At 41.9% G+C, this 16,464-nt stretch overlaps 1 protein-coding gene across 2 annotated transcripts in view; it reads right to left on the reverse strand.

Moving 5' to 3' along the window:
• The window catches only part of LOC127569055 (dedicator of cytokinesis protein 2-like), a 528,829-nt gene that overhangs the window by 177,691 nt on the left and 334,674 nt on the right, over positions 1 to 16,464 (reverse strand). For both annotated transcript variants that reach the window (XM_052013336.1, XM_052013337.1), the window contains exon 28: positions 2,722 to 2,820. In XM_052013336.1, coding sequence (XP_051869296.1) covers positions 2,722 to 2,820 — 99 coding nt within the window. The remainder of the gene's footprint in view (positions 1 to 2,721; positions 2,821 to 16,464) is intronic.

Here is a 16,464-nt window from a genome sequence, read left to right on the forward strand (position 1 = left end):
GAGAGAGTTCCAGATCTCCACAAACCTTCATGCAGAAGTATTTTTGGACATCACCCCTTTCTAGCTCTGCCGTAATTTTACAGACACCCTTTGAATCACCCGTCATAGAAAATCATTTCCATCTACCTTACTGAATCACTTAATTATTTTAAAAAACCTCAGTTATATCGCACCTCAGTTGCATTACCTAATTCTCTCCAAATTTAACTCTTTAGACTGAGTAATATTCTTCCTGAAGTGCGATAAAGAGTAGAATGTAATGTTCCCAGCTGAGGTCTAACCAATTTAATTAATTGTAATTACCTTCCACTTATTTAGATATCAATCTCTTTTAGAGAAAGGCTTTTTGAATCTATTCACTTGCTTTCAGTGATATTCCTGTGTGATTTCCTTAAATCTCTGTTCCCCCAAAGTTCATTTACAGTGCTAACTGATCTATCACTATTAGGTTCCAAACGGAAGGACTGCTTTGAATTTCAGCTGCAACTTTGTCAGCTGACTTAATGCATCAACTTTGCAACTTGCAATAATTTATTTGCGGCAAGGAAATGAAGTATGTGAATTGCAAGGATCTTCCAAGTTCATGAATAATGAAAAAAGTCAGAGCAGGCATGGCCTGTCTGATGCTAGTCTTTTATGTTGCAAGCAATTTGTACTAACACAGCATATTCTTTCTATGTGTGAAATCCAGGACTGGATAATGTGATTGGGTTGACAAAGGAGTCACCTCTTGAGCCTTGGTTACATTAAGATTGCGTGAATGGCACGGTAGCGTAGCGGTTAGCGCAACGCTATTACAGCGTCAGCGATTGGGGTTCGATTCCCGTCGCTGTCTGTAAGGAGTTTGTACATTCTCCCGTGTCTGCGTGGGTTTCCGCCGGGTGCTCCAGTTTCCTCCCGCATTCTAAAGATGTACGGGTGGGTTAATTTGGGTTTAAAGATGGGCGGCACGGACTCATTGGGCCGGAAGGGCCCGTTACCACTCTGTAAATAAAATTTAAATTAAAAAAAAACTGCGTCAAAGATCAACAGTGTACAATTCACCAGGAAACAAACTGAACTCACCACAATGATGCCTTAGCAGCAACTCTTTCAAACAGGCACTGTGCTCAGGGCAGCACAGCGGCACAGCTGCTGCCTCATTGCAGCGACTCTGAACTGCAGTGCTACCGGTGTGAAGTTTGCACATTCTCCCTGTGATCACATGGGTTTCCCTGGGTACTCCCATTTCCTCCCACATCCCAAAGATTTGTGGCAACACACACAAAATGCTGGAGGAACTCAGCAGGTCAGGCAGCATCTATGGAGGGAAATAAACAGTCGATGTTTGTGGATTTCCCTCCATAGATGCTGCTGACCTGCTGAGTTCCTCCAGCATTTTGCGTGTGTTGCTCCATATTCCAGCATCTGCAGAATCTCATGTCTAAGGTATGCACAGATAGCAAACATACACTCAGTCCCTCATCTATATCACTTTCTACAGACTGCATATAGCCAAGGCCCAGCTTGATACAGCCTGCCAAACCAAAATGATCTGTTTATTCCTGCACTGTCTTCTCAATGCTCCTTTTGCTGCCTCCACATATCATCAACCTGACACTGTCTCCCAACTTCATCTCCGCCTCCCCTACTTGGTGCAATCTGCCCGTCATCTTTCAACTCCCCTCCTCAGTCCACCAATTACTTTGGACTCCTGTCTCATCACTTCCCCTCTCCTCTTTGTACTGTCTTCCCCATCTTCCCTCCCCATTGTCAGTCCTGATGCAGGGTTTCAACCAAAGATGTCGACAATTCCAAGTGTTAGTTTTAGACAATATCAGCAGCTCCTGCAGAGTTGGCCTTACAAAGTTATTCTTTGATGTGACTACGGTCAGCAGAATGAGGTTAATGACAAATCCATGCCACTTTTTCTGTGTTCAGACTGATATAAGCAAATAAGTAAGCGTGATTAAAATTCTCTGCTCCTCTCACAAAGCTTTATAAATGCACACAGTCTTTTTTCCAGGGAAAGGGAATAAAAAAAACTAGAGGACGTAGGTTTAGGGTGAGAGGGGAAAGATTTAAAAGAGACCTGAGGGGAAACATCTTTACGCAGAGGGTGGTAGGTACATGGAATGAGCTGCCAGAGGAAGTAATTGAGGGAGGTACAATAACAATATTTAAGATAGATGATATCTTTATTAGTCACATGTACATCAAAACACACAATGAAATACATCTTTTGTGTACAGTGTTCTGGGGCAGCCCGTAAGTGTCGCCACGCTTCCGGCGCCAACAACTTCCTAACCTGTATGTCTTTGGAATGTGGGAGGAAACCAGAGCACTCAGAGGAAACTCATGCAGATACAGGGAGAATGTACAAACTTCTTACAGACAGCAGCCGGAGTTGAACATGGGTCGCTGGCGCTGTAATAGGGTTACGCTAAATGCTACACTATCGTGCCTGCCATTTGGACAGGTACATGGATAGGGAAGGTTTAGAAAGATATGGGTTAAACGTGGGCAAATGGGACTAGCTCAGAGGGGCATCTTGGTCAGCACGGATTAGTTGGGTCAAAGGGCCTGATTCTGTACTGTATGACTCTGACTCGAAATAACACATTAAAATGAAGTGGCTTTCCTTTTATAAAAGAATCAAGGTAGCAATATCTGATGGATTAATGCAGGAAGGCCGCATGTTAGCTTTATTGCTCACTGATCAGTAAATGAAAGTTTACTTACGACCAAGTCTTGGTTAGTGCGGAAGGATTCCAGATAACAGGAATAATGTTCATTACTCATCTGTTTGAGTATTGCAGTCATACATGCCACAAAGTTACTCTGTAATAGAGAGAGACAATCAACCATGAAAAACATTACATAATTTCTCGTCCTGCTTCCATATCTTTCTTTTCATTTCTTTCTATAAATGCATTGGCAACTTCTGACATGGGTCTTTAAACCTGCATCTCTTGTTCTGACCACAAAGATCACAATGATGTTGACTCCTGGGTACTTTCTGCCTTCATTGGAGGGCAAAGTAACTCCAGGTGGAAAATGAAGAGTCTGATAAGAACCACGTTCTCCTACCCACTGCCAACTTGCACCCTTCTGCTTGTAACGCCCCCTCCTCTTCTTGCACTGAGCAGGTTACATGCCTACCAATCCCATCTGGGAAGTTGAAAATTAATCTTTAACACAAGTAGCAATTGATGTGAAAGACAATAGCACCCATGGAAGTTACACTTTAAATTTAGACGGCTTCTGGAAACACTGCATAAATATCATCAGGCTTTGCATCACTGTGCTGAAACATTCTCATAATTGCCAGAAATATATTTCCCAAACTTCCGGACTGGGAGAATATGCTCGATCTATGTTGAAAGTTCCAGCTGGTATAGTAATTTTTTTTTAATTTTAGAAATAAACTTTATTCATAATAAAAAATATACACAAAGGAAGAAAGCATGTAAAACTTTTACATTCATGGTCAATGCATTCAGCACGGTTAACTTTTTTAAAACCATAGCACCATTATCACTTATGTGGCCCCCTGGGGTGATATGCTATTTCAACATTTGAGGGGCTTCCCCACCTGATTCAGCTCCTCCTTGTGATGTAGTAGAAGGAGCCTATTCTGTGATCCTTCCTCACAAGAGCCTTTGCATTGCCTGCACCAAGCTTCAGTGCATCTCTGAGCATGTACTCCTACAGCTTGGAATGTGCCAGTCAGCAGCATTCACTCACATACATCTCACTGTGCTGGAACACCAACAAGTTTTGGGCAGACCAAAGGGCATCTTTCACCGAACTAATGATCTTCCAGCAGCACTTGATGACTGTATAGCAATGTGTTGTGAAATCTCCCAGTCTTTCTTCACATTCATGCACTGATTCCCAGGAGGTGATGAAGCTATAGGCTATCTGACTAGTTGGGAGCTGAGAGGAGTGTCTTGAGCCCTAAGGCATGAATATTTAGCAGGGGTACAACAGAAAACAAACAACAACACAAGAAACTAGGAGCAGGAGTGGGCTACAGACTCCTCAAGCCTGCCCCGCCATTCAATATGATGTTGGCTGATCTATACTGGCCTCTACTCCTCTTCTGTGCCAGTTCCCCATCACCCTCAATTCCTCAATCTTTCAAATAGTTATTTATCTCCACCTTAAATATATGTAATGATCTGACCTCCACCGCCCTCTGGGGCAGAGAATTTCAAAGATTCACTACACAATGAGAAAAGAACTTTCTATGCACCTCAGTTTTAAATGACCGACCCCTTATTTTTATTTTACAGCTATGTCCCCTTGTCCCATATGGTAGTTAAAACCAAATCATGAGATGAGGAGGAGATTGTATTCAGAAAGGAATTTGGGTCAACTGCACAGAAGTTAATAGCATTAAAACTAAGTGATATTTTTGGAAGTGGAGAGGACTCAGAGGTGAATACTGCACAGGGCAGATGGGTATTCCAAACAGCAGACTGTACTAACACAGCAGGCATGGGAAATGATAGGATACCTGTCAATTAAGCTTCAATGCTAAAAGAGAGCCAATTTAGCTGACCTCCATGGCTGGTGCTCAAGTTGGACTGCAAATGTCCTATTCTTCACAGTCCTACACCTGCAGGAACTATGGAGAAAGAGAGAGGGAACGGGGTGATGGATTGCTCTTCTATGAACAGGTATAGATTTGATGGGCTGAATGGTCCTCTTCTGTGTTGTAACAATTCTCTATTTCTGTAAATCTGTCTTAAGAAACCAATAGGCCCAGTCCCAGACAACACTATTTACTGATTGACACTTCATCAAATGTCTTATTTTTTAATACAAGATTTGTTTTGCTTACTTTGGAAAATAGCAACATAAAAAGAAGAGAAGTTATTTAGATCTCCAAGCCTTTTTCACCATTCAGCAAGTTCATTGTTGATGTGTGACCTAACCTTATATCTCTTCTTTTTTCCCATATCCTTTAATTACTTCGGTGTACAGAAGCACGTCAATCTCAGATTTAATATTAACAACAGACCTAACAGCAATTGTCTCTTGTGGATAAATCCCAAATTCCTGCCATTCTGCACATGTGTTTCTTTATTTCATTTCTGGAAGGCCTGGATTTTATATTTACATCATCAGTCTTAATTATAAATTCCTTCAGCAGAGAAATAGTTTCTCTCCACCGCCCCCCACACTCCACTTCCTGCCCACCTCTCTCTCTCTTGTTTACACTGTTGACCACCAATTTCCTCCCATATCTCAAAGGTGCATGAACTAGTAGGTTAATTGGCCACTGTAAATTGCCCCAAGTGCGTAGGTGAGAGGTAGAATCTGGGGGGAGGAGGAGTTGATAGGAATGTGAGAGAATAAACTGGTTTAGATTAAATGGGTACTTGATAGTCAACACGGATTCAGTGGGCTAAAGGGCCTGTTTTCATTCTCTATAAGCTGATGAATATCAGTTTCTCTGAACATCTTGAAAGCAAAGATTATGCATATGTGAGGTGCTGGAGCTCAGAAATGTAATATTCCTTAATTCAAGGCATCCAGCATCAACTTCAGAGATAAGTCCACAGCCAAATCTCATCTACACTGCCCCAGCATTGTATCTCAACTTCAACTCAATACATCTCGTTTACCAATTTGGTTTAGCCACGGCCATGGAAACAGAGGTTGAATTTTTTCGTCTGCACCAATGAAGAAACGGGGTACCATGAACGGATCTTTTCTCTTGATACCAGACTAGGATGGAAACTGGATTATTGCTAATGTGTATTGTCTATTTAATGTCACCCTCACTAGAGAGTTAAACCACAGAAGTTCTTCCAATGATGTACCCTCTGTTTTCTGGCCTGGATTGCTGTGTCAGAACTCTGTGAACTGTCTTGGGAGCTAACATGCAACATGTAAGAGTGCACGTGAAAAGTCAATGCTCAATTGAAATACCGTGGACTGCTTGACCCCATCCATGACCAGCAGCCAACAGCAATCCTCCACTGTCGAGGGACAAACACTTGGTTGAAGTGTGAGGGTTGCATTTTATTAATATTCTTATTTCCGATGTGGGTATCACTAACAAAACATGCATTTATCATCCACAGCCTAATTGGTTTAGAGTAGGTAGTGGTGAACTAGTCTCTTTTTGTATTGCAAAATATTGTGGGGTGGTAGGATTCCCAAATTATTGTAAGGTCCAAAGTTCTGGGAATCTGACTTGGGGACAATGAACAAACAGTGATGTATCATTGAAGTCAAGATGGTGTGTCACTTGGAAGTGGCTGTGCTCCATGCACCTGTAGCCTTTGTTCTTCTAGATGTCAGAGATATGGATTAGGAGGTGCTGATAAAGAAATGCTGAGTGCAATGAATTACTTGGGTTGTACACACTGCACTGATAATCATTCATAACAGCAGCCCATCTATATCTTCATTAAATAGAATTGAAGTTATTAGAGAAAAAAATACTCTTCTCATGTTTCTGTAACTCTGTACCCTCTCATAGGGACCCTGTCTGCATTTAGTTTCATGACTCAGTTGAAAGCCTTCCAGTATAAAGATTTAAAATGTGTATTAATAAGCACCTATAATAATTCATTTGGTAACTTCAATAGCTACTAAGCAGAGACATAACGCTCGGAGAATGACAGCACAGAGCCGACAGCAGGATAACAAGTTAAATTGATCTTCTAGCTGCCTTTGCACTGGAGATTCAATCGGAGTAATTCAATGGGAGGTGACAGGGAAGCTGAGGCAAAATCAGGACATGACTTGGGAAACGCAGTGAGAAAACAAAATTTTGATCTTACTAATGAGTCACAGCAGGTGAAGGCATAATTGATTGGCAGGCAACAACTTGTGAAGTGATAACCAAGGACAGTAGACTGACATGTGGTGAATTCCCCAGTAAGAGGGCACTTCAATATTGATAATGTATACTCCATAGAATAAAGAAATACTGGAACAGGAGTCAGCTGTAAGCCTGTTCTGCCTTTCAATGAGACTGTGGCTAATGTGTTACCTGATTGTATATCCCCGCCATTCCTCCATATCCTTGGTTGACAAAAGTATATTCATCTTTAATTTAAAATTAGTAATTTGACAAAACATCACTATTTGCCTTTTTATAATCCTTCAAAATCTTGAAGGCCACTCAATTGATCCTTAACCTGTTGAGTTCAGATGATAAAAATCTTGGCTCCTTACATTACCATTTCACTACCAAAATCCCTTCATTTTTGCTAATATTCTGAATTATGTACACGAGCTGTATGTTGTTCTTACAGCTTTTATATGTAGCTTTAAGTAATCAGTATTATGTTGATTGGAGTAATGTAAATTAATATCTTGTTATGAACGAGGTTGAACGAGAGAAATAACCAGCTTGATAACTGCTAAACAATAAAAGATGACCTATCTGGTATGTCATCTACCAAGTGGAAGACGGGTTTATGTTAAAAAGTGAAATGGGATGTCCTTGAATTTAATCTCTCTCTGTTAGTCTATAATAAACACAGATATACTGTGAGGTTATGTGGAGAGCTTTGGGAATCATAAGTCCAAAGTCATCAATTGCCACCAAGCACATGGCCAATGCTCATGTTCCACACTGTGTACACGTGGCATCTCAAGATTTCATTACTTGGAAGTCTAATCTCTATTTGAACATATCAATACTAATTGCTTTCACTTTCTTTTGAAAGACAAACCATTTTCTCACTGAAATCAGATTGTCTCTGATTTAACCCAGTTTGACAGCTTTTGCCTATTATTCATCTCTAATTACAATAGACAATAGGAGCAGAAGTAGACTATTCGGCCCTTCGAGTCTGCACCGCCATTTTGAGATCATGGCTGATCCTCAACAATCAATATCCTGTTCCTGCCTTGTCCCCATATCCCTTGATTCCCCTATCTATAAGAAACCTATCTAGCTCCTTCTTGAAAGTGCCCAGAGAATTGGCCTCCACTGCCCTCTGAGGCAGTGCATTCCACAAATTCACAGCCCTCTGGGAGAAGAAGTTTTTCCTCACCTCTGTCCTAAATGGCCTAGCCCTTATTCTTAAATCATGCCCCCCGGTCCTGGACTTCCCCAACATCTGGAACATATATCCTGTCTCTATCTTGTCCAATCCCTTAATAATCCTGTATGTTTCAATCAGATCCCCTCTCAATCTTCTCAATTCCAGCATGTACAATCCCAGTCTGTCCGACCTCTCAGCATAAGACAGTCCCGACATCCCTGGAATTAACCTCGTAAACCTACGCTGCACGCCCTCTATAGCCAGGATATCCTTCCTTAACCCTGGAGACCAAAACTGTACACAATACTCCAGGAGTGGTCTCACCAGGGCCCTGTACAAATGCAAAAGAATCTCTTTGCTTTTGTACTCAATTCCCCTTGTAATACAGGCCAACATTCCATTAGCCTTCATCACTGCCTGCTGCACTTGCTCATTCACTTTCAGTGACTGATGAACAAGGACTCCTAGATCCCTTTGTATTTCCCCCTTACCTAACTCCACACCATTCAGATAATAATCCGCCTTCCTGTTCCTGCTCCCAAAGTGGATAACCTCACACTTATCCACATTAAACTTCATCTGCCAAGTATCTGCCCACTTACCCAACCTATCCAAATCACCTTGAATTCTCCTAACTTCCTCTAAACATGTCGCACTGCCACCCAACTTTGTATCATCAGCAAACTTGCTAATGTTATTCACAATGCCTTCATCTAAATCATCAACATAGATTGTAAACAGCTGCGGTCCCAGCACCGAGCCCTGTGGCACCCCACTAGTCATGGCCTGCCATTCTGAGAAACATCCATTCACCCCTACCCTTCGTTTCCTATCCACCAACCAGTTTTCTATCCATGTTAATACCCGCCCCCCAATTCCGTGAGCCCTAATTTTACCCACCAATCTCCTGTGCGGCACTTTATCAAATGCCTTCTGAAAGTCGAGGTATACAACATCCACTGAATCTCCCTCGTCTATTTTCCTGGTTACATCCTCAAAAAACTCCAGTAGATTAGTCAAGCATGATTTGCCCTTGGTAAATCCATGTTGACTCGACCCAATCCTATCATTGCTATCCAAATATGCCGCTATTTCATCCTTAATAATGGACTCTAGCATCTTCCCCACCACAGATGTTAGGCTAACTGGACAATAGTTCCCCGTTTTCTCCCTCCCTCCTTTCTTAAAAAGTGGGATAACGTTAGCCATTCTCCAATCCTCAGGAAATGACCCCGAATCTAAGGAACATCGGAAAATGATCACCAATGCATCCACAATTTCTAGAGCCACCTCCTTTAGTACCCTGGGATGCAGACCATCTGGACCTGGGGATTTGTCAGTCTTCAGCCCCATTAGTCTACCCATCACCATTTCTTTCCTAATGTCAATCCACTTCAGTTCCTCTGTCACCCTCTGCCTTTTGTCCATCCTTACCTCTGGGAGATTTCTTACGTCTTCCCCCGTGAAGACAGATCCAAAGTACTTATTAAATTCGACTGCCATCTCCCTGTTTCGCGTAATAATTTCACCCAATTCGGTCTTCAAGGGCCCAACATTGTTCCTAACTTCTTTCCCTTCACATACCTAAAAAAGCTTTTGCTATCCTCCTTAATATTTCTGGCTAGCTTGCCTTCATACCTCATTTTTTCTTCCCAAATTACCTTTTTAGTTAAATTCTGCTGCACCTTAAAAATTTCCCAATCTTCTATCTTCCCACTCAGCTTGGCTCTGCCATACTCCTTCCTTTTTAACGCAATGCTATCTCTGACTTCCTTTGTCAGCCACGGTGGCCCCTTTCCCCTCTTTGAGTCTTTCCTTCTCTGGGGAATAAACTGATCCTGCACCTTGTGCATTATTCCCAAGAATACCTGCCATTGCTGTTCCACTGACAATTCTGCTAGGATGCCCGCCCAGTCAACTTTAGCCAGCTCCTCCCTCATGGCTCCATAGTCTCCTTTGTTCAACTGCAAAATTGACCCTTCTGATTTGCCCTTTTCCCTCTTCAATTGCAGATAAAAACTTATCATGTTACTTCTGACGAGTTTGCCAGAATTCATTTGTAGAAGGGACAAGAACTCAAAATTGGCTTCCTGAGAGTTTCTCTTACATAACCGATAGAATATCATTCCTGTACCCCCAGAGTAACAAGTAACATAAACCCAGAAATGTTTCAAATTAAATTTTTTGATAATATTCTTCACCTCCAAAATCTGGCTTCCCTGGGGGATTCCAGTACAGAGCAACAATAATGGTCACCATTTAGTTAACTGGGTCTCTTTTAATTTTAAATAGCTTTTTCATCAAGCTTTGATCTGTCCTCTCACCCTCACAACCCGCTACACTATTCTCTCTCAATGATCAGCTGGGTGGGTGGGGAAGATAAGTCTCTGATTCCATTGAAGATCTTTTTTTTAAGTGGTAAAAATAATTTGCGCTGACACTTTGTGTCTGCCCCATTAATTATTGTAGTTGGTGGAATGAAACTGTATGTGGCAGAGGAAAATGGAATTCAATTCAGGGACAGTTGCCTCATCTCCTGCTCAGCAGATAGACGGACTGTGCATAAAAATGAGGGTAGATCCAACTGTTTTTGCTTTCTTTCGAAGGATGAACCACTTTAGCACTTGTCTCTGATTTACCCAGTTTTATCCTATCTCTTTTAACGTGTTTTTTGGTCACCCAGTGTGTGTGGAATTCGCACCTTCTCCCTGGGACTGTGAGGGTTTCCTTCAGGTGCTCTGGTTTCCTCCTACAAGTCAAAGACGTGCAGGCTGGTCGGTTAATTGGTCGGTGTAAATTGCCCCTAATGCGCAAGAGAGCAGACGAACCTAGGGGGAGCTGATGGGAATGTGGGGAGAATAAGACGAGGTTAGCATCAGATTAGTGTAAATGGGTGCCCAATGGTGAACATGGACTCAGTGGGCTGAAGACCCTGTTCCCATGCCGTTTGACTCAGTGACTTTGATGCATCTCATGTAGGCTTTTATATTCAGCTTGCTAGAGTTGCTGACTTGTGCTGTCTTAGTTATTCCCACAGGGATCAACAGTGTTTGACTGTGAGCTTGGGGACTGAAAAATCATCCCAGAATTATTCAGCAACATATGAACTGGAAAAAGCACAACGGAAAATCGATAGTAGGATCAGATGACCTGGCTGGCTAAACAACAGGCTGATGGAGATGGTGACAGCCTGTTAGCCCTGAGGAATTACTCAGCAAACACACACACACACACCCACACACACGCACACACACACACACAAGAATGCACAAGAAGATAGGAGCAGGACCACTTGGCCCCTCAAGCCTGCCCTGCCATTCAGTCTGATCATAGGTGATCTGCTTCAATTCTTCTGTGCCAGTTCCCCATAGCCCTCAACTCTACGATCTCTCAAAAATGTATCTTCGTCCTCTTTAAATACTTTCAGCGATCTTGCCTCCACAACCCTCTGGGGTAGAGAATTCCAGAGATTCACCATCCATTCCGAGAAGAAATTCCTCCACAATTCAATTTTATATGACTGCCTCGTTACCTTTTAACTATGTCCCCATGTTTGAGTCTCCTACTAACTGCAGCATCTCAATGTCTACCCTGTCATTTCCCCTTAGGATCTTATATGTTTCAACAAGGTGACCCACCTTTCTTTTAAACCCCAAATAATGCAGAATCAACTTTTCCAGGCAATCATGATAGGACAACTCTTTTATCCAGGAATTAGCTGAGTGAATCTCTTCTAGACTGCCTCCAATGCCAGTATGTCCTTTCTTAAGTAAGTACACAGTACTGCAGGTGTGACCTCACCAACACCCTGCACAATTGTGGCAATTCTTCCCTCCTTTTTCAATACAACACCTGAATAATGAAGGCTAATATATCATTTCTTAATAACTTACTGCATCAGTAAGTATAGTTTATCTTGTATGCACAGGAACACCTAGATCCCTCTCTACACCATTGATTTGCAGTCTTCAAGCAAATGGACTGGAGTAATGGAGAAACCTTGTTTGTACAAAATGCAATTGGAAGATAATCCCATGAAGAGAATCAATCCTCTCTACACAAAAACTCTTTGCAAAGCTCTCCATTCTTACTGTAGAGCATAATAAAAACCTACTCCTTACCAAGATGAATAAAAAGGCACAAAACATGGTAAGGTATTGATGACTGACACAAAAAAATCAACCTGGGGTTCAGTAGAAAGGTATGTTCTTATGCAAGCCTCGATTTTAAATTAAACTCTAATCAATGGGAACAATATATTGAAGTCAACGGAATGTAAACATTGGGCAGTTGGTTGTAAAATGGATGTCCGACCCAAATTTGTTCACAACAACAGGCTAAATGAAAATTGTAGCTTCAATCTCAGTAATTAATGTCTGACAATTCCACAGTGCACTGCAGAGATGTTTAAATGGCAGAACCAGTCCAGATTCTCTAGATATTTAGTTGACTTTATACTGGTGAAATTCAATGCACCACCAATCCATTCAAGGTATTAGTGCTCTTTCCTCTCCCTCTCATCACTTCTGTCATTTTCAATGCTTGCAAACTGAGTACAGCAAAACTCTGATAACCTGACATACTTGGGACTTTGATAGGACTGAACTAGCAGACTTTCTGGACCATTGGACGCTTATCCTATTACTACCCCAACACACTATAAATTCACTTTTTTTTGTGTTACACAGTACTGTAATAAATTTTCCAGTCAAGCCAGTCAGTTTCAAGAGTGTGCTGGAACCAGGGCTCCAGTGAGTTTCAGGGGAGCACAGGAATCATCACCTATGGTCAAATAGTGGATTATCATTTATTCTGCTTCAGAGTGAAGGCTGCATGTATTGCAATGATGCATTGGAATTTCATCAGATATTGATGTGATATTAAATGGTCATATTCTCACTTCTAAATTGGGATGTTGTAGCTAGAATTTGACAATCCAGTTTGCCAGGATCTCTGACAGTAAAGCTTTACTGTCAGAGATCCTGATTTTCAGATGAGATGTTCCATTGGCTCACCTCAACAAGGAAGATTTCTTTTGGTACTTGGCCAACATGTCTCCACTGAACTATCAAGAAAAGACTAATAGGTCATTCGTCTCATGACTATCAGCTAAGTGTGCTCAATGGAAAATGGCAATTGTACTGATATAGTCATCGAACTTCCAAAGTGACTAATTATTCGTGAAGTAATTTGAATTGCTTTGATGAGATAGACACTGTATTAACACAAGTTTCTTAATTACTATTCCCACAGTCATGAAAAAGAGTTATACCTTTCATGTGTAAACAGCACATCAGCTTTGTTGAGATGAAATGATTGTTCATCAAATTGGTAGACTTTAATCTTCAATTATATGCTAAGATCATGTTTCATCTTCTGTTTCACACTGTAAAATTCTACCCATCTATTTAAATTGTCTTCCATTCTTAATACTGTGTTCCATGATTACTGGGTCTAGTTGTTATATGTGATGTGTGTGATGATTAGTTCATAGTATGTGGCACTGGCAGGAGGACAGGATGACCAAGATATCATCACAACATATGACTAAGGAGCAAAAGGAAATTCCAGGTCAATGACGATATCTAACAGTGCCTCAGGGGAGATAGTATTTGCCAGAAATTTAACTGAACAATAATCCTGTGGCTTCAAAAGCAAGTAAAAATCTGGGGAGTAACCTTTTGACTTCTCTAAGACTTTTGCATCTTCTACTAGGCACACATCAGGAACGTATTGAAATAACCTCATGGTACCTGGAAGAAGGCAAGTCCAAAAACAGACAAGAACCTTAGCTCCATCCAGAACAAAAGTAATCTGCTTGATCAGCACCTCAGCTACTCCCTCAGACATTCATTCTCTCTACTCAGTGTCTCATTGCTGCAGTGTATATACCAGCCTTAAGATGCATTACCTAAATTCAACAAAGCTTATTTGGCAACACTTCCCAAACAAGCAAAATCCATCACCTAGAAGACAAGTGCATCAGGCATGTGGAAACATCACAAGCTCCTTTGTAAATCCTGACAATCCTGAATTGGAAATATATTGATACACTTTTCATTGTCTCCAAGTCAATTTCTGGAACTGCAGGCAGTCCCTAGGTTATGAATGCCCAACTTATGGACACCCCTACATACGAAGGAGCTCCCATAATATTATTAAATTCAAAAGTCTGATGTATAGACACAGGTTTGTTCTCAGGAACCGCAGAACTAGTTTACTCCCTCTCTTCATTTTTAGTCATTGTTCTTTCTTATCCGTCTCATGTGCCTTTGATGCCATTCATTACAACTCTATGGAGGTATGATTATCATATTGAGTGATTTTTGTGTATTTTCCGATTTATGGACAAAATCGATTTACGGACGTCTGTAAAAATGGAACCTGTTCGCTACCTAACAACACAGTGAGACATTGGTCAGCACATAGAGTGGAGTGGTTAAAGAAGGAGCTGTCTTGAGGCATTTAGATAGGGATAATAACTACTGGGCCCTCACAGAGATGCCTACATTGAATGAATGGATTTTTTAAAAGTGCCGTCTTCAATGAGATTCCACCACCAGACATATCTTCCCCTCCCCTACCCTCTCAGCATTCTGAAGGAAATGATCCGTCTACGACTCTTCCTGGTTCACTCTTTGATCTCTGCCAATTACTCACCTTCTCCCAAAACTTTCAAATGCAACCACGGGAAATGCAATAACAATCTTTATCTCTCTTCCCTACCCACCACCCACAGAGGTAAGTGGTCATTCCAGGTAAAGCAACAATTTATTTGCACTTCTTCCACTTCCTGATTGGTTGCATCCCAGCCTGGCACAGCAGTTCCAATGCACAGGAACTCAAGAGGCTACAGAGAGTAGAGGACACAGCCTGGTTCATCATGGGCACATCCCTCCCCACCATTGACAGCATCTACAGGAGGAGCTGCCTCAAGAAGGCGGCATCTATCATCAAGGCTCCTCACCATCTGGGTCATGCCCTCTTCGCGCTGTACCATCGGGCAGGGGGTACAGAAACCTGAAGTCCCACACCACAAAGTTCAGGAACAGCTACTTTCATACAACCATCAGGTTCTTGAAACAACCTGCACAACCCTACTCCTACCTCAGCAACAGAACACTACAGACCACCTCTTGCACTGCTATGGAGTAGTCTCTGATTGTGTTTTGGTTTGCACTAATGTGTTGTTTTGGACAGTCATTTTTTTTTCTTCACTGCCCTATATACTTTATGTTCTGTCTGTTGTCTGAATCTTTGTGCCTGTGATGCTGCTGCAAGCAAGTTTTTCATTGTACCTGTACCTCACCATACTTGTGCACATGACAATAAACTCGGCTCGACTCAACTTGACATGACCTACTGTGTATTGCATTTCACGCTCATAGTGTGGCTCTCCTTTACATTGGGAAAACCAGCCGCAGATTGGGTGGTTGCTTTACAGATCACCCGTATTCAGCCCTGAAGGGTAACACTGAGCTCCCAGTTGCCTGTCACTTTAACTCTCCATCCTAGCCCCACTCTGACCTCTCTGAGTTTGGACTCCTACACTGTTGCAAGGAAGCCCAATATAAACTCAAGGGAGAGAACCTCAGCTTCTTTCTACGTACATTGCAACCCTCGAGATTTAATATTGAATTCAATGATCTTGGAGAACTAGCCTTTCTTGTCAGTTGTAAGGTCTTACACCTGTGACCTTATCCACAGATGTTACCTGATCAGCTGGGTATTTTCAGCATTCTTTTTATTATTTCAGGTTGCCTATAATTGCAGTGTTCTGCAAATCTCTCAGTTACAGCCTTGTTTTCTTTACTCCCCTCTGCCGTCATTCATCTCCCTCTGTTGATGCTCTTTCCGACAGAACAGCTGTGATTTAAAAAAGTCAACAGTCAACAAAAAGCGAGTGTGTCACCCGGACAGCCTTGCTCCCCACCCTATCACAGACATTCTCTTTATGCTCTCCCTCAAAGTCAGCAAAACAAAGGAGCTGGTCACTGACTTCAGGAAGCGAGGTGGAGTACATGTCTGTCTCAATGGTACTGAGGTGGAGATGGTTGAGAGCTTCAAGTTCCCAGGTGTAAATATCACCAACAATTTGTTCTGGTCCTGGCACATAGACACTATGCCAAGAAAGCATACCAACGTTTCTACTTCCTCGGAAGGCTGAAGAAGTTCAGCATGTCCTTGATGACTTTTACCAATTTTTGCAGATACACCATAGAAAGCATCCTATCCAGATGCATCACAGCTTGGCCTGACATCTGCTCTGTTCAAGACCGCATTCAAAGTGTAGTGAACACAGTCCAGTCCATCATGAAAACCAGCCTCTCCTCCATTGACTCTGTCCATACTTCTCGTTGCCTCAGGAAAGCAGCTAACATAATCAAGGAGCTCTCCCACCCCGATCATTCTCTCTTCTCCCCTCTCCTACCGGGCAAAAGATACAAAAGCTTGAGAACATGTAACA

Source organism: Pristis pectinata, chromosome 4 (assembly GCF_009764475.1).
Source record: "Pristis pectinata isolate sPriPec2 chromosome 4, sPriPec2.1.pri, whole genome shotgun sequence".
NCBI classification, from domain to species: Eukaryota; Metazoa; Chordata; class Chondrichthyes; order Rhinopristiformes; family Pristidae; genus Pristis; species Pristis pectinata.